The 23,931-nt window shown below is 42.0% G+C and overlaps 1 protein-coding gene across 1 annotated transcript in view; it reads left to right on the top strand.

Moving 5' to 3' along the window:
• The window catches only part of UTP4 (UTP4 small subunit processome component), a gene marked incomplete at its 5' end in the record, with an annotated part of 36,346 nt that overhangs the window by 11,045 nt on the left and 1,370 nt on the right, over positions 1-23,931 (top strand). Inside the window, 11 exon segments of the mRNA XM_080829282.1 lie at positions 264-475; positions 8,543-8,714; positions 8,813-8,904; positions 10,349-10,445; positions 11,186-11,250; positions 13,104-13,226; positions 13,605-13,761; positions 17,217-17,323; positions 18,346-18,441; positions 21,633-21,818; positions 23,475-23,585. Of these exon segments, the coding sequence (XP_080685408.1) occupies positions 264-475; positions 8,543-8,714; positions 8,813-8,904; positions 10,349-10,445; positions 11,186-11,250; positions 13,104-13,226; positions 13,605-13,761; positions 17,217-17,323; positions 18,346-18,441; positions 21,633-21,818; positions 23,475-23,585 (1,418 nt within the window).

Here is a 23,931-nt window from a genome sequence, read left to right as displayed (position 1 = left end):
TTTTAAGTGAAGTCCCAAATGTCTCCTTTCAGTTGCACATCTTCCTCCTGCCAGTTTCAATCTCCAACCGCCCCTCCCCCTTCTCCCCCACAGTCTTTAGGTAACCATTTTTGTGTTCTGAGACTGAGTTCACCATAACTACTATTTAGTGGTTGTTTATGGTCTGTGCTCAGGCAGCTAACTTAATAGATGCCTACCACAGGTGGGTTTTGAAGACAAAAGAAGTAAATACTATTCAAATTGGGGCTTTTCTTATTTTTCAGGGAGCGCTGTTCATAAGATGCTGGTGGATAGGCAGTATATGGGTGTGTCTAAGCGGAAGTGTATCATATGGGGCGTGGCCTTCTTGTCTGATGGCACTGTCATAAGTGTGGACTCTGCTGGGAAGGTGCAGTTCTGGGACTCAGCTACTGGGACGCTTGTGAAGAACCATCTCATTGCAAATGCTGATGTGCAGTCCATTGCGGTATCTGATGTGAGTATGGTCCCTGTTTGGAGCAGTTCCTCTACAGCCTGGGGGATGAACAGAGAGGGCCGCGTCAGTGATGTGGCACAGTGTTTCCTAATCCTCAATGTTTTATGGAGGAAGACGAGTTTAGAAAAATGCATCTGAAACCCACATAATTTCTTTGAACCCTCTTATTCTCCTAACAACTAGTTAGAGGATATTCTCTAGAATATTAGTTAGCAGAGAAGTTTTCTTCAGACACTCCCCACCCCCAGTTAATCTAGTCTGATTTAGATAGGCCACAAGTGCCCTAGAAGAATCTTGAGAAGTGCTATTTTTCACTCTTTGTGTAACTCTTCTGCTTCCTGTCTTAGGAAATTAGGAAATAATTTTATAGTGATTTTGAAAAAATTAAATTTCTCCTATTTTAATATGACTTTAGCAGACTTGTGTTGAAAACAAGTGTGCCTCTTCCCTTTTGGTAACATGAATTCTTAATTAGAAACCTTGGGGTATTTCACCATTGGGGCATGGAAAGTGACTTTGAGATTTGCTGACTATATCCTTTATTCTTAGTCATCTTAGTTTGAGACTTGTTTGCTCTCTTAAGTGTGGATATGCAGTTTAGTGTAGAGATCAGTCATGCTTGCTTTTCTTGCTTATAACTTGTTTCTATCCCACTTAACAGGTTTTCCATGAGAACAGTTTGATGAGTATTAAAGTCTTGTGAAACATTTAGATATCCCATGTAACTATAATGAAGAATAAGTTGAAATGAGTAGGAGAAATTTTCCTTTTTTTTTAAAAAGATGTTATTTATTTATTAGCACGAACTGGGGAGGAACAGAGGGGGAGGGAGAGAGGAAGAAGCAGACTCCCCATTGAGTGCAGGGCCCGATACGGGACCATTTCCAGGACCCCAAGATCATGACCTGAGCCAAAGTCAGTATCTTAACCAACTTAGCCATGTAGGCACCCCAAGAAATTTTCCTCTTAATACAGAGTTTTAAAAAAGAGAGGCGGGTGCCTGAGTGGCTTAGTTGGTTAAGCGTCTGCCTTTGTTCAGGTCATGATCTCAGGGTCCTGGGATCAAGCCCTGCATGGGGCTCCCTGCTCAGCAGGGAGCCTGCTTCTCTCTCCCTCTGCCTGCCGCTCCCCCTGCTTGTTCTCTCTCTCTCTCTCAAATAAATAAAATCTTCAAAAAAAAAAATAAGGAAGAGGCAGATTTTGTAGTGTTTGCAGTATTTGTAGATACTTACATGTTTAATAGTTTCTGTATATATAGTTTTGGTAGTGTATATATTTACGGTATCTGAGAAGATTAAAAATGCTAATGGTAATTTTTAGAGAGGAAAGTTGTAGTGAGCAGGCAGGGGGCAGCCTCAATTTGTGCTCTGTGCTATTTTATATTGTCTGATCTTTCTTTACCATGTGCTTGTAATTATGGTATTGTATTGCATCTTAGATACAAATGGTTGTAGGACATGCCATAGTTTTGTCATCATGGGAAAGAAGAAACCGTACCAATTAAACTATGACAGTGCTTTTTTTTTAAATGTAAAAGTTGTATTTTATAAGTATGTAATGCAAACTATTATAATATAAACTGGCAGTATTTATTTTATTTTTTTAAAGACTTCATTTACTGGGACGCCTGGGTAGCTCAGTCATTCAGGCGTCTGCCTGGCGCTCGGGTCATGATCCTAGGGTCCTGGGATTGAGCCCTGCATTGGGTTCCCTGGTCAGAGGGGTAGCCTGCTTCTCCCTCTCCCTCTGCTTCGCATTTGTGCTCTGTCTCTGACAAATAAGTAAATAAAATCTTTTTTTTTTAATATTTTATTTATTTATTTGACAGACAGAGATCACAAGTAGGTAGAGAGGCAGGCAGAGAGAAAGGAAGGGAAGCAGGCTCCCTGCTGAGCAGAGAGCCCGATGTGGGGCTCGATCCCAGGACCCTGGGATCATGACCCGAGCCGAAGGCAGAGGCCTCAACCCACTGAGCCACCCAGGTGCCCCAAGTAAATAAGATCTTAAAAAAAAAAATTTACTTATTTGAGACAGAGTGAGAGCATGAGAGAGAGACAGAGAGCATGAGCTGGGGGAGGGGCAGAGGAAGAGGGAGAAGCAGACTCCTCACAACAGGGAGCCCAATTTGGGGCTCAATCCCAAGACCCTGGGATCATGACGTGAACCGAAGGCAGACGCTTAACCGACTGAGCCATTCAGGCGCCTCTACAATGTTTTTTTTTAAAGATTTTATTTACTTGACAGAGGGAACACAGGCAGAGAAAGTGGGAGAGGGAGAAGCAGGTTTTCTTGCCAAGCAGGTATTCTGATGCAGGGCTCAATCCCAGGACCCTGGGATTATGACCCGAGCTGAAGGCAAACGCTTAACAATTTAGCCACCCAAGTGCTCCTACAATGTTGTGGTTTTTTTGTTTTTTGCTTTTTGGTTTTTGTTTTCAATTTATTTGAGAGAGAGAGAGAGAGAGCACGAGAAGGAAGAAGGTCAGAGGGAGAAGCGGGGAGAGCTGGGTGCCCGATGGGGGATTCGATCCTGGAACCCTGGGATCGTGGCCTGAGCCAAAGGCAGTGGCCTAACCAACTGAGCCACCCAAGTGCCCCTACAATTTTTTTTTTTTTTAAAGATTTTATTTATTTATTTGACAGAGATCACAAGTAGGCAGAGAGAGAGAGAGAGAGAGAGAGAGAGGGAGGAGGAAGCAGGCTCCCCGCCGAGCAGAGCCCGATGCAGGACTGGATCCCAGGACCCTGGGATCATGACCTGAGCAGAAGGCAGAGGCTTAACCCACTGAGCCACTCAGGTGCCCTACAATTTTTTTTTTAAAACATAGTATTTATATTTTATTTATTGAAGAGGCGTAAGCATAAATTTTTGTTATATCACTTCTGTGCATATATAACAAGGAAGTTGTAAGTGACATAAAGTGAGTAAGGTATTCCTAAAACTTTTTCACATGCACAAGTGGACTCTGATTCACTTTTTAACTTGGTCATCAGGGTCTGTGTTTCCCACACATGCCTCCCAGCCAGCCATGCTGCTCCACTATAGTCCCAAGATTTTCTTCCCGGTTTTTGACAACCATTCTGCAAGTTGTGTTTTTATTTTAGTGTTTCTAAATATGTGCCACACCCAGTATGGGGCTTGAGCTGACGATCCTGAAATCAAGAGTTGCATGCTGTACTAACTGAGCCAGCCAGGTGCCCCCCGTTCTGCAAATGCTGATGTTTGCTCTTTATCTAAAGATTTCCCTCATGCGCAGGATGACAGCTATAAGATATCCTCATTTCAGAGATGTTTAAGTGTGGGCAAATGTGTGCCCGAGAGTCAGGGAACTATGTGCTGTTCGTTTGTTTGTTTGTTTAAGGGGAAAAATGGAATTGTACAAATTCTCGCTTTCAAAATGCTTATCACACTCTCCAGACTAGGGCAGACTTGGGTTTGAATCCCAGCTGTAGCACTTAAAAGCTACTCGTCTTCTTTGGGTAGGCTATTTATTTCTAAACCTCAGTTTCTTCTGTGAAAACAGGGGACTAGTAATACATCCTTCTGGAGCTTGGGGAGGATTAAATAGGCAGTGCATGTAAAAGTGCTAGGTGCAGTATCTGGCACAGTGAGTGTGTTATTGGCATTATTTTCACATCTCTTTTGAAACTGATCCTAATTTCAAGGCTTTTCTCCACTATACTCTCTTGCCAGAACAGCTGATTATTTTTAGATATCTTTTTAATGGATTTTCATTGACTGAAGAGTGAATGGTGGCAAGTACCCAGTCCTTTGATCTTCTTAGATGTCTGTCACCCTTATCAAGTAGGCGAGTACTGATTCCTGCAGGGAGTTGTAGTGAACATTTGCTTTCATTTAGGGGTCAGTCTTCAGATTGTTTTTCTGTGTGAAACAGTCGCTCTATAATTGAATTAGGACACTTTCCCCTCTCCCTTTCCAGGTCAGCTTTCCCCTTGCTTTGTTCCCTCTGCACCCTAAGAGAGCTGTTTTCTTTCATTTCCTTTTCAATTCTTTGATGATTCCACATCAGGAGAAGATGATGTGGAGTTTGTTAGTGTTGCCTTCTTTTTTTTTTTTTTTTTTAAGATTTTATTTATTTATTTGACAGAGAGAGACACAGCGAGCGAGGGAACACAAGCAGGGGGAGTGGGAGAGGGAGAAGCAGGCTTCCCGCCCAGCAGAGAGCCCGATGTGGGGCTCGATCCCAGGACCCTGGGATTACGACCTGAGCCGAAGGCAGACGCTTAATGGCTGAGCCACCCAGCTGCCCCTTAGTGTTGCCTTCTTAGTCCCTCTCTGTTGGTGGGATTTTGTGCAAACTGTCCTCCCCCTTTTTTGGTAAGTGAACTGTTTATTTTTTTATTTGTTTTAAGAGATTTTATTTATTTATTTGCCAGAGAGAGAGCAAGAGTACAAGCAGGATGAGTGGCAGGCAGAGGAAGAAGCAGGCTCTCCCATGAGCAAGGAGCCCAGTGTGGTACTCCGTTGCAGGACCCTGGGATCATGACATGAGCTGAAGGCAAACACTTAACTAACTCAGCCACCCAGGCATCCCGCAAATGAGCTGTTTAGTTGGAGATGGGGTATAGTCTGTGAATTCATAAGCTGCTCAACATCTCCACTTTTCCTTGGGATAATGATTTTCAAGTAGTAGTCTTTTTTTTTTTTTTTTTTTAAGATTTTATTTATTTGACAGAGATGGCAAGTAGGTAGAGAAGCAGGCAGAGAGAGAGAGAGGAGGAAGCAGGCTCCCCGCTGAGCACCTGAGCAGAGAGCCCAATGCAGGGCTCGCTCCCAGGACCCTGGGATCATGACCTGAGCCGAAGGCAGAGGCTTTAACCAACTGAGCCACCTAGGCAACCCTTCAAATAGTATTCTTAGAGATGAGGGAGAGACTGGTCTGGTATACCTTATATGGTGTCCTTCCTTCTCACCATCATGTGCCTGCAGGTTACCTCAAAGAGAACTGGTATAGGTTGAGGTGTTTTGGTATACCCAGAGCAAATGCTTTTGAAGTTTCAGGTTCCTTACCTGTGTAAAGAGCTATTAAATGATGATGGCGGGGGGGGGGGGGGGGACAAGATAAAATCATGACTCATACAAACATGAAATGGAAATGTCAGAGATTTTCTGTAACTCATTAACTAATGAGGAAACCATTAAGATGTTATAGGTAGTTCAAAGGACAGTTTAACAAATGCAGTTCTATAAGGTCATCAGGAATGCTGAAATGAATTTACTTACAAATTCTTTTTTTTTTTTAAGATTTTATTTATTTATTTGACAGAGATCACAAGTATGCAGAGAGGCAGGCAGAAAGGGGGGGGGGAAGCAGGCTCCCCGCTGAGCAGAGAGCCTGATGTGGGGCTCGATCCCAGGACCCTGAGATCATGACCTGAGCCGAAGGCAGAGGCTTAACCCACTGAGCCACCCAGGCGCCCCTACTTACAAATTCTTGCTGGACTCATGTCCATAGGGCATTACTGGCTGCATTCCACCAGCCAAAATTCTTTTGCATCACTCTCATTACTGCAGTTTACAGAGTTGTAAAATAGCTCTGACATAGTCACAGTGCTCACAGGACAAGAATACCAGTATTTTCTATGCCATTTCAAAGTCATTCAGTTTCTCCTGATAGGGCAAACGATACTTAACCTTGCAGATTACTCATATATAGTTCTTAGCCCAGTTAGTGTGTAGTTGGTGGCAGTTACATGTTCATGCATGTTTAGACATCTCATTTCTCTTAACTGGCTGATCTAATCTTTTTTTTTTTTTTTTTTAATTTTTTTTTTTATTTATTTTTTTTTTTTTAAAGATTTTATTTATTTATTTGTCAGAGAGAGAGAGAGAGAGAGTGAGCACAGGCAGACAGAGTGGCAGAGGGAGAAGTAGGCTCCCTGCGGAGCAAGGAGCCCAATGCGGGACTCAATCCCAGGACGCTGGGATCATGACCTGAGCCGAAGGCAGCTGCCTAACCAACTGAGCCACCCAGGCGTCCCAGCTGATCTAATCTTAATACTGTTTGACTGTTTAGCTGCTCCTGATCCAGGTTCCTGGCTTTTCTCACTTCCTTATCAAATATCCATCTTGTCTTTCCCCCCCCCCTGCTCAAAGTTATATGTATTTGTAAAAGCCAGAGTGAAAATGAGGATGGTTTTGAGACTACAAAGGAATATTTTTTTAAATTGTAGACATGGCAAGGGGTTCCTGGGTGGCTCAGTGGGTTAAGCCTCTGCCTTCGGCTCAGGTCATGGTCTCAGGGTCCTGGGATCGAGCCCTGCATCAGGCTCTCTTCTTAGCAGGGAGTCTGCTCTCTCCTCCCCCTCTGCCTGCCTCTCTGCCTACTTGGGACCTCTCTCTTTCTCTGTCAAATAAATAAATAAATAAATAATTTTTTAAAAATTGCAGACATGCCAAGACTATTTACTTGTATATAAAAGATTTATTTATTTATTTGAAAGAGAACATGAGCTGGGGTGTGCAAAAGGAGAGAGAGAATCCTCAAGCAGACTCCCCCGCTGAGCGCAGAGCCCAACGCGTGGCTCAATCCTGGGATCCTGAGATCATGACCTGAGCTGAAATCGAGAGTAGGACACTCAACTGACTAAGCCACCCAGGTGTCCCAGATACCTCGAGACCTTTTAAGACTAAGAGAAGTCACAGTGCTCAACATACTTGTAAGAGAGAGCCTTAAACTGAGGACCAAGGAACCTGGGTCTTTGTGTGATACTGACCAGGCCACTTCCCTTCTCAGCCTAAAAAAAAGATTTCAGGGTTTGAAAATTTGAAGATTCAGGATTTGAATTTCAGGGTCTAGAGTTCTGCATTTTTTCCTCCCACATTCCCAGTAGTTTACTGGGGGTTTTGTTGGAGCCCGAGAGGCTTGAACTCATAACCCTGAGATCAAGACCTGAGCTGAGATTAGGAGTTGGAGGCTTAACCGACTGAGCCACCTAGGCGCCCTGACTTTACTTTAAAAAAATAAAAAAACCAAAAAAACCCAAACTTGTTCTATTGTGGTAAAATGTGCATAACATAAAATTTGCCATTTTAACCTTTTTTTTGTTTAAAGAATTATTTTATTTTCGAGAGAGGGAGAGTATGCGTGCACGCAGGTGTGTGTGTGGAGGGGCAGACGAATAGGGAGAAGGAAGAAGCAGACTCAGCGCTGAGCATAGCGCCCTCACGGTCCTTGATCCTATGACCCTGACCCTGAGATCGTGTCCTGAGCCAGAATCAAGAGTTGGTCACTTAATCAACTGAGCCACTCAGGCACCCCCATTTTAACTATTTTAAAGTACATTTCGGTGGCATTAAGTACATTCACAGTGTTGTGCAACCTTCACCACTTTCTCATCACATGGAAACTCTACTGGTTAAACAGTAACACCTTATTTCTCTCAGTCCCTTGTAACCTTTATTCTACTCTCTGTCCCTATGAATTTGCTCTTCTAGGTACTCCATATAAGTGGAATCATGTAATAATTGTCTTTTTGTGTCTGGGTTATTTTACTTAGCATAATATTTTCAAAATTTATTTACATTATACAATTTTCAGAATTTCATCCCTTTTTAAGGCTGAATAATATTTCACTATATATATACTGCATTGTACTTATTCATTCATCTATTGATGCACATTTGGGTTTCCATCTTTTGGCTTTTGTGACTAATGCTGCTGTGAACACTGGTGTTCTCATATCTGGGTCCCTGTTTTCCAAATCTTTTGAGGATAATTTCTATTACTATTAATTTAAATTTACTCCTAGGTGATCTTTTTTGTTGCTCTTCTAATGGGGTTTAACTTGTGTATTTGAAAGCACTATAACAGTTTGAGGTACATATTGTTGATTTTGTCAGTAGGGGGCACATTATTACCTATGTGTGAGCTTGCTCCTCCCGTGGAATTGTCAGCTTCTGGAGGAAAAAGACCCTATAACTTACCTTTCAGTTCTGGGCATAGGTTTTTCCTTAGGCTGTGCAGACAGAAAACCTCAGGGAATATTTTTCATACTGGGCCCTGTTTTGCTTAAATGTACCTCCCTAATGATTTAATTTCTCAGCAAGAAGACAGTTTCGTGGTGGGCACAGCCGAGGGGACAGTATTCCATTTTCAGCTGGTCTCTGTGACTTCCAACAGCAGTGAGAAGCAGTGGGTGCGGACAAAGCCATTCCAGCATCATACTCATGACGTTCGAACCGTGGCCCACAGCCCGACAGCACTGATATCTGGAGGTAGGTTGCACTCTGCTAGGCTGCTGCTTTACCTGTACATGCAAGACTTTCTCTAATTCTGATGCCTTCTCTCCCCACCCCTGCCCCTTCTGCCCTAGGCACTGATACCCATTTAGTCATTCGTCCTCTCATGGAAAAGGTGGAGGTTAAGAATTATGATGCTGCTCTCCGAAAAATCACTTTTCCCCATGTAAGTATTACCCTGTAGCCCCCACTGTCCCTCTGTCCTGTAAGACTGAGTATAGCTCACACTTACTGGGCAAATCTGTAGGACTTCTGTCATTGCCTACTTTCTTCATTCTTCCTTCTGTTTTTGAGGTAAGCCTCTCACAAAGACCTGTAATGGCACCAAGAGATTTACAGTAGCATTCTGTTTCTTGTTCTGGGGAAATCATTCCCCTTTCCAGATAATTGTGGTTTATGGGGAGTTTATTTGTTTTTAAGACTGGACTCTTTATTATTTTGGGTGGGGATAGGAAAATCCAGGCTTCCAGTGTTCCTTCCTAGGTAAAAGGACATCTTCCCAAGCTAGAAACTCTTCTCACTGCTACCTGCTTCTACATTCCATTCAACCAGTAAACCTTACTGAGTATCTCCTCATTGTCTTGTGAATTTAGTCATTTCTCTTTGTCTCCACTGCCATTATCCTAGTTTGAATCAGTGTCTTTTCTCATCTGGATTCACTTGTTAAATAATCTCCTTTTGGGGCACGTGGGTGGCTCAGTCAGTTAAGCATCTGCCTTCGGCTCAAGTCATGATTCCAGGGTCCTGGGATTGAGCCCCACTTCAGCCTCCCTGCTCAGCGGAGAGCCTGCTTCTCCTCCTCCCTCTGCCTGCTGCTCTGGCTACTTGTACTCTCTATCTCTGTGCCAAGTAAATAAAAACCTTTAAAAAAAAAAAAAAATCTCCTTTTATTTACATTTGCGTCATTCCAGCCTAGTCTCCATTGATCCACTCAAAAAACAACTTTGCTCATCATTCCATGCCTAAAAGCCTTTGGTAGTCCCTTTTGCCTTCATTATAAAGACCTAATTCCTCAGCCTGGCCTGTGAAACCTGTCTTGGTCTGGCCCTGGTCCTTCAGCATCTTCTGGCACTAAATCCTGTCAAACCCTTGCTGCACCTCATCCCTACCCCCTCCCAGTTCAATGTGCAGAAAGACTGTTTGTATTCCCTCTAATGCTTTCTTATTAACTTATAGCAATTCTACCTGCTTTCACTCTGCTTGGAACATCCTGCCCTACCTTTTTTGCCTGACTAGTTTTTACTAATGTCCTTAATCAAGGCTCCTGTCTTTACCCCCACAATGCTAGATTAGATATCTTTTTTACTTTTTTCCGTTACATACTGTGCTTAGCCCTGTTAAAATTCTTAACACATGTAGTGCAGTGGCCTGTTGAATTCTTTGTCAACCCTTTTAGACTACCAAGCTTGAGGCCAGTAGCTATGTTTTTATTTACCATTATGTCCTTAGGTCCTAGGACAGTGCTGGCATATGGTGTAGTACTTAGGACATTTTAATGAAGTACATGGATTTTGACAGTAAAAAATGTGCTGGGATGTTTGTACTATATTGCACTGAGGCGATAGGATACCTTGGCTTATTTATCACTTCTCAATTTTTTTTTAATACAGCGACGTCTCATTTCCTGTTCAAAGAAGAGGCAGCTTCTCCTTTTCCAGTTCACTCATCACTTGGAACTTTGGCGACTGGGATCCACAGTTGCAACAGGTACAATGGGGGAGAAAGTCTTTTCCAATAAGAAAACTGGAGAGAGAAACAAAAAATTAGAATCGTATTTGAAAATCTGATTGTAGAAAAATGGAAGTAGATTTTTCTCTGTCTTCAGAGCAGAGTTCTTCAGTGTTAGAATCATTAGCAGGATCATATGTTAAAAGTTGATTCTGTAAGGTGCACTGCGAAGTGTAGTGGAGGTAAGCGTTGTAGAATCAGTTTATCCTGCCTTGACTGGGATCAAAACAGCCTGCTGAAAGTGAGAAGATTTCATGTTGGGTAGTGACAGCCCTACATAGAAGAGGTCACATGAATCTTACTGGGGTGATGGCCTAGTGGCCTTTTGTACAGCCTGTTCAGGAAATGTTTGCACTCTGTTGTTTTATAGTAGATGAGAGGTTTTTGCTTTGGGCTCCAAAATGAGCAAATGAAGTTGAAGTCGAGGTCACACAAACCCCACTTGTACCTACCTGCATGCCTGGCTATAGGTTGTAGCTTCGAAGAATTAGTGATACACTGTGGGCCATAGCCAAGGCACCCAAATAGCTAAGAAGATCCTCACTGCTTTCTGTCTTATATAAACCCAGGAAACTGGGGGTTTACTAAGTCAGACATTTTTTCTGATTTCCCAGGGGTAAAGATTCCATTCTACTCAGGAATGACTTTTTAGTAAAAAGAAAACTGTACAAATAATCTTTCTTTGAGAAGGAAAACCTCAGAGAAATTTCTTGTTCCAGGAAAGAATGGGGATACCCTTCCACTTTCTAGAGATGCAGATCATTTGCTGCACCTCAAGACAAAGGTAAGGAAGTGTAACTGTGTATTCAGGCTCTGAAATCCAGAACATTTCTCTTATTCTGCATTTTGAGGGTTACTTGGTTGATATTATAAACTGTAAAATCTTAAATGATTTGAATGAGGTACTGTGTGAACAGGACTAGGTTTCCTAAGTTAGGCATTCAGAATTTATTGGATGAATGAATACAGGAAATTGTGGGGGTTTTTTTTGGTATTAATATATAAATAATTTGCATATTTTGTAAAATTAAAATGGTACAGTCAGCTCAGTCAGTTGATTTCAGCTTGGGTCATGATGTTAGGGTTGTGAGATCAGGGCTCTATGTCAAGCTTCGTGGTGAGTGTGGAGCCTGCTTAAGATTCTCTCTCTGTCACTTCCCTCCCCCTCTGCACCTCCTGCATGCACTCCCTCTAAAAAAAAAAATTAAAAAATAAAAATAATTTTTAAAATGGTATAAAAGTATGCAGTGAAAAAGGAGCCACCTCCTTGCGCCAAATCCCAGTCCCACTCTTCATAGATAATCACTGCCGATAGTTTCTTGTATACCCTTCCAGAAAAAATTTCCCACCCGTGTGTACATGGGTATATCGTTTATTTCTACAGTGATGAAAATTAATATGCAAACTGCTCTGTAACTTCCTTTTAAATGTCTTTTTTTTTTTAAGATGTTATTTATTTATTTGAGTGAGAGCAGGAGCAGGAGCAAGGGAAGGTGCAGAGTGGGAAGGAGAAATAGACTTGTGGCTGAGCAGAGAGACCGACATGGGACTCGATCCCAGGACCCTGGGAACACGACCTAAGCCAAAGGGAGACACTTAACTGACTGTGCCACCCAGGTGCCCCATTTTATTTATTTTTCCAGGTTTTTACCCTTTTTAGTAATTTCTACACCCACTCTGAGGCTTGACCTCACAACCCTGAGGTCAGGAGTCATGTGCTCTTCTCATTGAGCTAACAGACGCCCCTAAATGTTTTTATTTTAATTAACAAATATTTGTGAATACAGTCTTACTGGGAAGAATTCAAACAGTAAATATAGTTTATGTTCCTGACCTCCTCTTTAATTTTAGTCTGCACTCCTAGAATAATTATTGTTAATCGATCCACTATATCTCCTTCCAGATCTTTTTCTGTGTGACAGAGAGTATGTGTGTGTCTGTACATAGGTACATATATTTAGAAATTTTGTGAGTTTTTTAATTACATAAATGTTACATTAAACTTTCCCTTTGTTTTGGAGATTTTTTTTGTTTACTCTTTCTTAGAGATAGGTAAGCCAGGTATCATAGACAAACAAAACCCAGAAAATGAGTTTTCCAAGTCACGTGGCCTCCAAAGCTTTACCACATTAAAGGCTTTTCTTCTCAGGTTTCTAAAGTTAGGGTTTAGAATGAACCCATCTTTAAAATACACGAAGGGGGGCGCCTGGGTGGCTCAGTGAGTTAAGCCTCTGCCTTGGGCTTGGGTCATGATCTCAGGGTCCTGGGGTCGAGTCCCGCATGGGGCTCTCTGCTTGGTGGGGAGCCTGCTTCCTCCTCTCTCTCGCTGCCTGTCTCTCTGCTTACTTGTGATCTCTCTCTGTCAAATAAATAAATAAAATCTTAAAGAAAAATACATGAAGGGCCGAGATAAGTTCATAGTATTCATAGACCTTTGTTCTTGGTTTTGGAAATCAAGCCACACCATTTAGGTGCTGTACTTCTGAAATAATTGTAGTGATAGCATATGAGTGTCAGGATTATGTGTAGCTATTTGTGGTTACGTCCACAGTGGCAGTAGCTTGAGGATTCATGTCATAGTGAACCTTATCATGTGAAGTTTTTCTGGTTATTCATCCTGATACCTAACATTCCCAGGGTCCCGAAAACATTATTTGCAGCTGTATCTCCCCTTGTGGAAGTTGGATAGCCTATTCTACAACTTCTCGGTTTTTTCTTTATCGGTTGAATTATGAACATGACAACATAAGCCTCCAAAGGGTAAGTGATAACCCAGTGTCTGGTTGAACATTAAGAAATTTCATAAGTATGTGATTTTTGTGTGAAGTGGAATGTACTGGGTATGAATCTTTGCTCAGTGAAAAACTATTTGGAGGCAGCTGTTATAAAACAGTCTTTTATTTCCATTTTGAATTAATTATATTTTTGGAGGAGTAGGAAAATGCCAGAAAGTGGCAGTAAAGATATGGGGGGGTGGGATGGATACGTTACAATAGCATGTCAGTGTTCTAGGCCCTTGGTCAGTTGACTTCCTTAGATGCAGGAGCATTACTGTCTCATAAGCCTGGCTATGATTATTTTTGATGGGTTCTAGGTGTCACTTTTCTCACTGGTTTTTTACTACCTGTTTACCCCAAGGTTTCCAAAATGCCAGCGTTCCTTCGCTCTGCCCTTCAGATTTTGTTTTCTGAAGATTCAACAAAACTCTTTGTGGCTTCAAATCAAGGGTCTCTACATGTCATTCGACTCTTGGAAGGAAGCTTCAAGCACCTGCATACTTTCCAGCCTCAGTCAGGTGGGAACTTGGTAACTGGCCAATGGAGAGAGTTGTTAGTCTCTGATGTATCTTTTTTTTTCCTTTTAAACCTCATTCATTGTTGGATTTCCCTAATGCTCTTCTCCACCCTGCAGATACTCACATGTTTGTAATTTAAAGTAGGAGGAGATATCTGGCAAGTGAAAACGCTTGATGAGATCTGAAATGCTCCTTACACCTACTCTTTTCTCACTGGGTTTTTGATTCCTTATTTGGGGCCAGAAGTTTCATCACCCTTCTCAGAGTTTTGTTAGCAGAGCAAGGAGAGAGTCAAAATCATCTCTAATCCTGGCACCCAGAAATAACTACCATTAGTATTTTTGTATATGTCTGATACATGTTTGTAAATAGGTATTTCTTTGAACATGTTAATTTTCCTGTTGGTTGTTTTTATTTTTTTTAAGATTTTTTTTATTATTTGCACAAGCAGGGGGACTGGCAGGCAGAGGGCGAGGGAGAAGCAGGTTTCCTGCTTAACAGACAGCCCAATGAAGGGCTTGATCCCAGGACCCTGGGACCATGACCTGAGCCGAAAGGAGATGCTTAACCCACTGAGCCACCCAGGTGTTCCTTATTATTATTATTATTATTATTATTTAAGATTTTATTTATTTATTTGACAGATAGAGATCACAAGTAGACAGGCAGGCAGAGAGAGAGAGGAGGAAGCAGGCTCCGTGCTGAGCAAAGAGCCTGATGCAGGGCTTGATCCCAGGACCCTGGGAACATGACTCGAGCCGAAGGCAGAGGCTTTAACCCACTGAGCCACCCAGGCGCTCCTATTATTTTTTTAAAAATATATATTTATTTTATTATTTACTTCAGAGAAAAGAGAGAGCATAAGCAGGAGGGGCAGAGGGAGAGGGAATCTCAAGCTGACTGCGGTGAGCTCAGAGCCCATGCGGGTTCAGTCTTGTGACTATGAGATCATGACCTGAGCCAAAACCAAAAGTTGGAGGCTTAACTGACTGCACCTCCTACCCCCCCAGTGCCCGTGGTGGTGGTTTTTTGTTTTTGTTTTTGTTTTTTTAAGGTAGATTTATTTATTTGAGAGAGAGAGCCAGAGTGCAGTGAGGGAGAGGGACAGACAGACTCCCGGCTGAATACGGAGCCTGACACAGCTGGATCCCAGGACTCTGAGATCTTGACCTGAGCCGAAAGATACTTAATCTACTGAGCCACCCAGGCACACCCACACCCCTCCATACCCCCCCAACCATACCACAGCCCTGGTTGTTTTTATTAAAGTTGAACTTATACATGCAGTTGCATTACTTGTCATATAAAGTTCATGATTGAATTTCTCACATTCTTTGAGAGCGTGAGTATGCATGACTAAGTAACTGTGTATAGCTGTAGCTGAGTTCATGATTGAGAACTTGGTAGCCAGTACTTCCCATGGGCCTTTTTGCTCCTCCCTTGGCCTGGATTATAGCACCCTCACTGTCATTTAGACTCCATCAGCCTAGAAATTCAGCTCTTTTAACTTAAACTCTTACTGTTCTGAGCTGCTCCGAAAGCATATACGAAAAGAAACCCACAGGTTAAGAGTTAGATAAAATAAGTGACAGTGTGTATTGAGTACCTGTATATGATTTTATTAAAAAATGTAGACTCTGGGGACGCCTGGGTGGCTCGGTTGGTTGGGCGGCTGCCTTCGGCTCGGGTCATGATCCCAGCGTCCTGGGATCGAGTCCCACATCGGGCTCCTTGCTTGGTGGGGAGCCTGCTTCTCCCTCTGCCACTCTGTCTGCCTGTGCTCGCTCGCTCTCTCTCTCTCTCTGACAAATAAATAAAATCTTTAAAAAAAAAAAAAATGTAGACTCTGTATTTTGTATTTAGCGCTCTTTAAACTTAGGCTTTGCATTATAGATACCACTTTATTTGTTCTTCTTTTCTCATCTCTTGTCGTCTTATAGTCAGGCTGGTTTCTTCACAGCCCCCAAACCTGTGTATTCCAGTCCTTTTCACTTAGCTCACGTTGTTCTCTATTCTTTTCTGCTCACCTCACCCATCCTTCAGCACCTGTCATATGTCTTCTTATAAATAAAGCCTTTTCATTGTGTGCAGCATTTATTTTGGCATTTAACCTTGCTGTTTGATTTTTAATCCACATGAGTTTTCATTTTGCCAGATAGATTTAAGATCCCTTGATGACGGAGGCACCTTTGTTGGTCAGTCGTTAAGTGTCTGCCTTCAACTCAGGTCATGATCCCAGGCCTGGGATCGAGCCCCACAATGGGCTCCCTGCTCAGTAGGAAGCCTGCTTCTCCCTCTCCCACTACCCCTGCTTGTGTTCCCTCTCTTTCTTTGTCAAATAAATAAATAAATCTTTAAAAAAAAAAATCCCTTGATGACAAAGATGGCCCACATGTACAGCAGCTACCCAGTGAATTAAGTATGTGCCTCAGGCCTGTTAAACTTGCTGTTTGTCCTTAACTTCGATTAAAAACCATTTGGTAGGGGCTCTTGGGTGGCTCAGTGGGTTAAGCCTCTGCCTTTGGCTCAGGTCATGATCTCAGGATCCTGGGATTGAGCCCCACATCGGGGTCTGCTCCATGGGGAGCCTGCTCTGCCTCTCTGTCTACTTGTGATCTCTGTCTGTCAAATAAATAAATAAAATCTTTAAATATAAAATTAAAAAAAAATATATATATGTTACGTATATATAAAATAAAAAAAATAAAAATAAATAATAAAAGTCATTTGTAGGGGACACCTGGGTAGTACAGTCAGTTGAGTGTCTGACCCTTGGTTTTGGTTCAAGATCGTGGTCTTAGGGTTGTGGAATTGAGCCCCATGTCAGGCTCCATGGTCATCGCAGAGTCTGCTTAAGACTCCCTTCTCCCTCCCCACCCCAACCCTGACTCTGCACTCTAGCTTGTATTCTCTCAAATAAATAAATCTTAAACAAGAAAAAAACATTTTATAGGAAAAGGAGTTTGAAACAACTAAAATACAGACTTAGGTAGTTGCTACCTTGATTCTCCATTCCTATAGTAGGCAGTATCTCAGTCAGGCTTGAGCAAGTGATGCCTTCAGGTTTATCTCTAGCTCCTCTGCACATGAAGGATGGCTAATGAAGGTAGAAATGAATAGTAAGGGACACCTGAGTGGCTCAGTTGGTTAAGCGGCTGCCTTCGGCTTAGGTCATGATCCCAGCTTCCTGGGATCGAGTCCCGCATCGGGCTCCTTGCTTAGCGGGGAACCTGCTTCTCCCTCTGCCTCTGCCTGCCACTCTGTCTGCCTGTGCTCACTCTGAGAAATAAATAAATAAAATCTTAAAAAAAAAAAAAAAAAGAATAGTAAGCTAACATCTATAACTTGTTTGCAGAACTGTCAGATTATCTAGTTGTGATTGCTGGCTTTTGCAATCAGGCCAAGGCTGGCTGTGGACACTGAATGCAGAGACTTAACTTATTCTCTCTGCACAGGGACGGTGGAGTCCATGTGTCTTTTGGCTGTCAGTCCTGACGGGAATTGGCTAGCTTCATCAGGTACCAGTGCTGGAGTCCATGTGTACAACATAAAACATCTAAAGGTAAGCATAGGTTTAAGTAGTAGGAAACAGGAGCAAGTTAACCCTGCACTTACAAGACTCAAGGCAGATTGGTATGACCTGGAAAATTACTGAGGTGTTTTTTTTTTCAAACTAAGAATTTTTCCTGTTTTATTTGTCGGGAGCCCCAAAACTGTAATCTACAACATTAAAATCAGTCAGTGAGAACTGTGAAAGTACCCTTGTACAGAAATTTGAAATTAAGGATTTATGAGTGATGAATTCACATCCAGGTTATTTCTGTATTGTGGGGAGGAAACTTCTAATTTACCCAGATGAATAGTTGCAGATAGTAACAATTTCCTTTAATAGTTTGCCTTGTAATCTCAAGGTATTTTTAAATTAAACAGAGGTTTGACAGAGGAATAGGTAAATATTTTTCACGAATTAGTAATGATCTTGTTCTTCACACACTGGATTACTAATGATCCCTTACAAATTTTCATCTTCATTATAAAAACCTAACAAGAAGTACCCAAAATTTGTAATAAGCATCAAGCATTTATAGAACGATACCAAACTGCAGCATTTAATGAGTTTCCTTATTAACTGCATAACTTGAATCTTTATGACATTGTGGCAGAAGCACGCACTGCTCTTTGAGCCTTGCCTGGCATTTAAGAGTGTCCCTGTGTAGTGGTGCACATGTCTTGGAACTGTATATAAATGTCCATGTCTAAGCATTAGTTTCTTTTAAATTACTGTAGCGCTGTAGATTCCTTGATTAATGACATATTTATAAGCAATTCATACAGATGTAGAGTTAGTAGCACAAGCTTTACTCTGAACTTTTCTGCAAATGCTGTCAGTTTTGTAAGCAGTTAAACATGTTTTTCTTTTTAATTTAAGTTTATTGTTTGGGGGTACTACCTGATGTTTTTAGGAACTTCCACAGAACTCTTTGAGTTCTAAGGAATGCTATTTAAAAACAACAGACCTAGACCATCCAGTCTTTCCTGAGGGAAGGTATAGAGTTGTCTTTTGTGTCTGTTATTTGTTCCCAGCTTCACTGCACGGTACCTTCCTATAATTTCCCTGTGACTGCTCTGGCCATCGCCCCCAATACCAACAACCTTGTCATTGCTCATTCTGACCAGCAGGTAAGAGATTCCAGTGCTAATTCCTTTCTTTAGGATAGTAACTAAGAAGCTAAGATAATGACAATTTTGGAGGAGCTTTTTTTATTTTTAAATAAACATATAATGTATTATTAGCCCCAGGGGTACAGGTCTGTGAATCGCCAGCTTTACACATTTCACAGCACTCAACCATATTACATATCCTCCTCAGTGTCCATAACCCCACCACCCTCTTCCTACTCCCCTTCCCCTAGTCACCCTCAGTTTGTTTTGTGACAGTAAGTCTCTTACGGTTTGTCTCCCTACCGATCCCATCTTGTTTTCATTTACTCTTTTCCTACCCCCCAAACCTCCCACGTTGCATCTCCACTTCCTCATGTCAGGGAGATCATATGATAGTAGCCTTTCTCTGATTGATCTATTTCGCTAAGCATAATACCCTCTAGTTCCATCCACGTCATCGCAAATGGCAAGATTTCATTTCTTTTGGTGCCTGCATAGTATTCCATTGTATATATATACCACATCTTCTTTATCCATTCATCTGTTGATGGACATCTAGGTTCTTTCCATAGTTTGGCTGTTGTGGACATTGCTGCTATAAACATTCGGGTGCATGTGCCCTTTCGGATCACTACCTTTGTATCTTTAGGGTAAATACCCAGTAGTGCAATTGCTGGGTCATAAGGTAGCTCTATTTTCAACTTTTTGAGGAGCCTGCATGCTGTTTTCCAGAGTAGTTGCACCAGCTTGCATTCCCACCAGCAGTGTAGGAGGGTTCCCCTTTCTCCGCATCCTCGCCAGCATCTGTCATTTCCTGACTTGTTAATTTTAGCCATTCTGACTGGCGTGAGGTGGTATCTCTCTGTGGTTTTGATTTGTATTTCCCTGATGCCGAGTGATGTGGAGCACTTTTTCATGTGTCTGTTGGCCGTCTGGATGTCTTCTTTGCAGAAATGTCTGTTCATGTCCTCTGCCCATTTCTTGATTGGATTATTTGTTCTTTGGGTGTTGAGTTTGCTAAGCTCTTTATAGATTTTGGATACTAGCCCTTTATCTGATATGTCATTTGCAAATATCTTCTCCCATTCTGTCAGTTGTCTTTTGGTTTTGTTAACTGTTTCCTTTGCTGTGCAAAAGCTTTTGATCTTGATGAAGTCCCAGTAGTTCATTTTTGCCCTTGCTTCTCTTGCCTTTGGCGATGTTCCTAGGAAGAAGTTGCTGCGGCTGAGGTCAAAGAGGTTGCTGCCTGTGTTCGGAGGAGCTTTTGTTTGAAAATATTGGATGATATACAGATAGTTTTCTCCTTTGTGAAGTAAAGCTTCCATGTATAGCCTGAGTACATTATAGGGCAGTAATAGCCTTTGGCTTGATGGACACAGTGAAATGGTGAAGCTCTGAGATTACAGAGTAAAGAGATAGAGGAAGGAGGAGGAATTCTGAAATACTCATTTTACTGATTGTTTTTAGACTAGAGAGATGACATGGACCAGTTGTTAGACTGGATATGGGATGGAATAAGATCTTGAGGTTGGAAGTGACTAAAAGATTATGTAATTTGCCTTCACTTTTGCAGATAAGGAAATTAGTCCCTAGTGAAATCTGTTACCTGTAATAGAGGTAACGGTTATCAAAATGAGTGCATAGTCTAGTGCTTTTTTCCATACCAAGTTGCAAGAAGATCTTTAAAATATCTGAGTTACATGGTACATGTTGTGTGAAATGATAAATACTTATATATCCTCATATGTAAAATGGGCATAATACCTTCCTCACTGAGCTGTCGGAAAGATTGTGATCTGAGAAGCACATTTAAGTAGATTGATTGCTGGGCAAATAATGCTTGCTGCTTTGATAAGCAGTTTTTACCCTCACATGTGCAGCCCTATAAATGTTATATTCAGAAAATGAAATCTCTCATTTTGGTTTGCTGGTTTTGTGTTCTTGACCAGAAACTGAAAGATTAGTGAAGCTACATCCTTGTCTTTGCCACACATAATGTCCACCTGATGCCTTTTGTTGGCATTTGGTCCTTAGGTGCCTCAGTCATGACATCTGGTGGGAAATTTTTTTGTACCTGTTACATTAGCAAAGATCTGTAGAGTTGATAATACGCAATGCTGTGAGAATATAGGAAAACACCACTTGGTACACTGCATAAATTAGTATGACCCCTTTAGAGGACACTTTGAGATACATTAAAAAAAGATTAAATCCACATGCTCTTTGAATCAGAAGTTCCAATTTAAGAGTTCCTCCTGGGGTGCCTGGGTGGCATGGTTGATTAAATGTCTGATCTCGGGGTTGTGGGATCGAGCCCTGTGTTGGACTCTGTGCTTAGGGTTCTCTCTCCCAATGCCCTTCCTGCTCGGGTGTGCGCGCGTGTGTTCCCTCTCTCTTCCTGCCAACTCTAAAATAATAAATAAATCTTTAAGAAGAAAAAAAACAAAGTTCTTCCTGTAGATGTATGCTTTGAGTGGTACAGAAAGACAGAGATAATCATTGCAGCCTTGTTTGTAGCAGTAAAAGATTGGAAATAACTTAAGTGTCCGTTAAACAGGCTAGATAAGTAAATCATGGTACATCCAAAATGTGAATGGATTATTATGTGTTCTTTAAGGGGGCAGGAGTGATATATAGCTACAGTTATTGATACTGACATGGGTCAGTCTCCATGATAAAATGCTAAGTTAAAAATGAAACATGCAGGGACGCCTGGGTGGCTCAGTTGGTTAAGCGGCTGCCTTCGGCTCAGGTCATGATCCCAGTGTCCTGGGATCGAGTCCCACATCGGGCTCCTTGCTTGGTGGGGAGCCTGCTTCTCCCTCTGCCTCTGCCTACCACTCTGTCTGCCTGTGCTCGCTCTCTCTCTCTAACAAATGAATAAATTAAAAAAATTAAAAAAAAATGAAACATGCAGAATAGCTTGTATTACATGCATAAAAGATTGAAAAGATGTAAGACATAGACTGCTCTTGTCTTGGGAAAAGAGATGTCAAGACGACAGGGTGACTTTAAACTATAAACCTTTTGTGTTAATTTAATTGTTTACATTCTGTAATTTACCTTGAAATTTTTTTACTTAAAAGAAAAAGTAGAAAGCATAAGGCTGAATATGATACAGTCAGGGTTTATACAGATATTTTCTGATTAGGGATGAGAGTTTTTCTGGGTACCAGCCTGCATTTCTTGTGTATCATACCCTTCTTCAGGTATTTGAGTACAGTATCCCAGACAAACAGTATACAGAGTGGAGCCGGACCATCCAGAAGCAGGGGTTTCATTATCTTTGGCTCCAGAGGGATACTCCCATCACACACATCAGTTTTCATCCCAAGAGACCAATGCACATCCTTCTTCATGATGCCTACATGTTCTGCATCATCGACAAGTCATTGGTAAGTTCCTCACTACAACCACCTGCGCTCACACTGACTTTTCTGTACTTAGGAATTTTCAAGTTCTAAATCAACACGTACAAAGAGTTAAGAGAAAGGAGAATCAGAATAAAACTTCCTGACCAATTATTTCATTCCCAGGCCCCTGAGGCTCCCAGGGTATGGACAGACCTTTGTGTCCTGGTTTTTGCTGATTTGATTATTTCTCTGCTTTGCCTGTGAACACGTAAACTTGAGTAGGAAAGGTAACACTCATGGGGAATACCATCAATTTGGCTGAATTATTTTCACCTTTGCACCTTGGGGTGACTGAATAACACAGGTTTATTAAAGGGGGCACAGGCTGAGGTTTTGACCACTTTTGCCCCTTGCCTGAAAATGCTGAAACAGTATCTGTAAGCCTGAAGAGTTGGTCTTAATGGCTTGAAAAAAGTCTGGGGTGCCTGGGTGGCTCAGTCAGTTAAGTGTCTGCTTTAGCTCAGTGGGGAGTCTACTTCTGCCTCCCCTCCCACGCCCCAACTCCTGCTCTGTTGCTCACTTTCTCTCAAATAGATCTTAGATCTTAAGTCTTAGAAAAAGAAAAGAAAAGGCACCTGGGTGGCATAGTGTCTGCCTTACAGCTTGGGTCATGATCTTGGGGTCCTGGGATCGAGCCCTATATCGGGCTCTCCACTCGGGGGGAAGCCTGCTTCTCCCTCTCTCTCTGCCTGCCTCTCTGCCTACTTGTGATCTCTCTCCCTCTCTCTGTCAAATAAATAAATAAAATCTTTAAAAAAGAAGAAAAGAAAAAAGTTCAGCCAGGAAAATTCCATTATTCATGGCTACGATTTAGGTGGAATGTGAGCATTTTTTTTAGTTCAAGATTCTAGCCTCTGCCAACTGCTGTTTTGATTTACCCCGATTTACATGTCTTCTCTGGGCAGGTACTTTGTTTCTTAGGAGCAGTATTTGCTGTGGCCATGCCTGTAATGTGCTTGGGCTTAGATTGCAACCAACACACAGTGTTTTGGTCTTTCTGTAAAGGTGGGGGTGGAAGGAATGAAGGGGAAAGCAGCAGATGGCTCTTAAGGCAGTGTGGTGTGCATGATGTGTCACTGGAACTCATCTCGCAGGCCCTGTGTCCTCTGGGCGTGGGAATCAGAGCTGGCTGACAAGTGCCTTCTGCAAGATGAGTGAGACAGGAAGGGCCCCTCCCACTTGCTTGCCTCTTTGTAACTCAGCCCAGGGCCGTCCATATTTTTTTGTTAAGCATTGGCGATAAGTCCATCACTTCCGCATGCTGGGCAGAGCTATTTCCCAAGGAAGTCAGAGATGAAATATCACTTGCTTGGCCAGAGGCCATCTCTCGAGGTGTCAGTGAGATCAGTGGGGGTGGTTTGTGTTTCGGTTTCTGCCTGGGGAGAACTTTAGTCACTTGGCCTGTCTGTGATCTGGTTGGGGAATAGTCTAGAAAGCAGAGCCTGCATGGGCTAAGCTCCTGTACATGCCAGACAGAATAGCTGGAAAAGTGGCCATGGCTCTCTTCCTGAAGTAGGGAGCGTCATGTCTAATATGGTGGTTGAAAGGTGGTATTTGCCTGAAAAATCAGTACGGTCCTTTGTTCTGGAGAAGCCCAATAAAAATAACGATTTAAACAGTATGTCTTTGTCTTTTTAGCCTCTTCCAAATGACAAAACCTTACTCTACAATCCACTTCCTCCCACGAACGAATCAGATGTTATCAGGAGGCGTACCGCCCATGCCTTTAAAATTTCTAAGATATATAAGGTAAAACATTTTGCATTATATTCTAGATGGTTCCTTGGGATATTATCAAAATGTAGTAAGCTCCACAATAGGCAGACAAGAACACCTTCATTTTATATTCAGAGAACCTGGTTTGGGAGACAGGTCCCTTTCTGAGGATGTCTGTTCCTTATGTTTGCATTTCATTATTATTGCCTCAGTGTATTAGAGGCATGCACATCATACTTACCCAAAATGAAATACATAGGTATTGAGAGATTATGTTGGAGCTTGAGTGGTGTCTTTGTGTTAAAGCTGGCCTTTAAATGTGACTTAGAATTGCATCATGTTCCACAAGATAAATTTGAAGCAAGTGGAAGTCATTGAA

The sequence above is a fragment of the Martes martes genome, assembly GCF_963455335.1.
Source record: "Martes martes genome assembly, chromosome: 17".
Taxonomy (NCBI): Eukaryota; Metazoa; Chordata; class Mammalia; order Carnivora; family Mustelidae; genus Martes; species Martes martes.
This window is presented reverse-complemented; position numbering and strand designations above follow the sequence as displayed.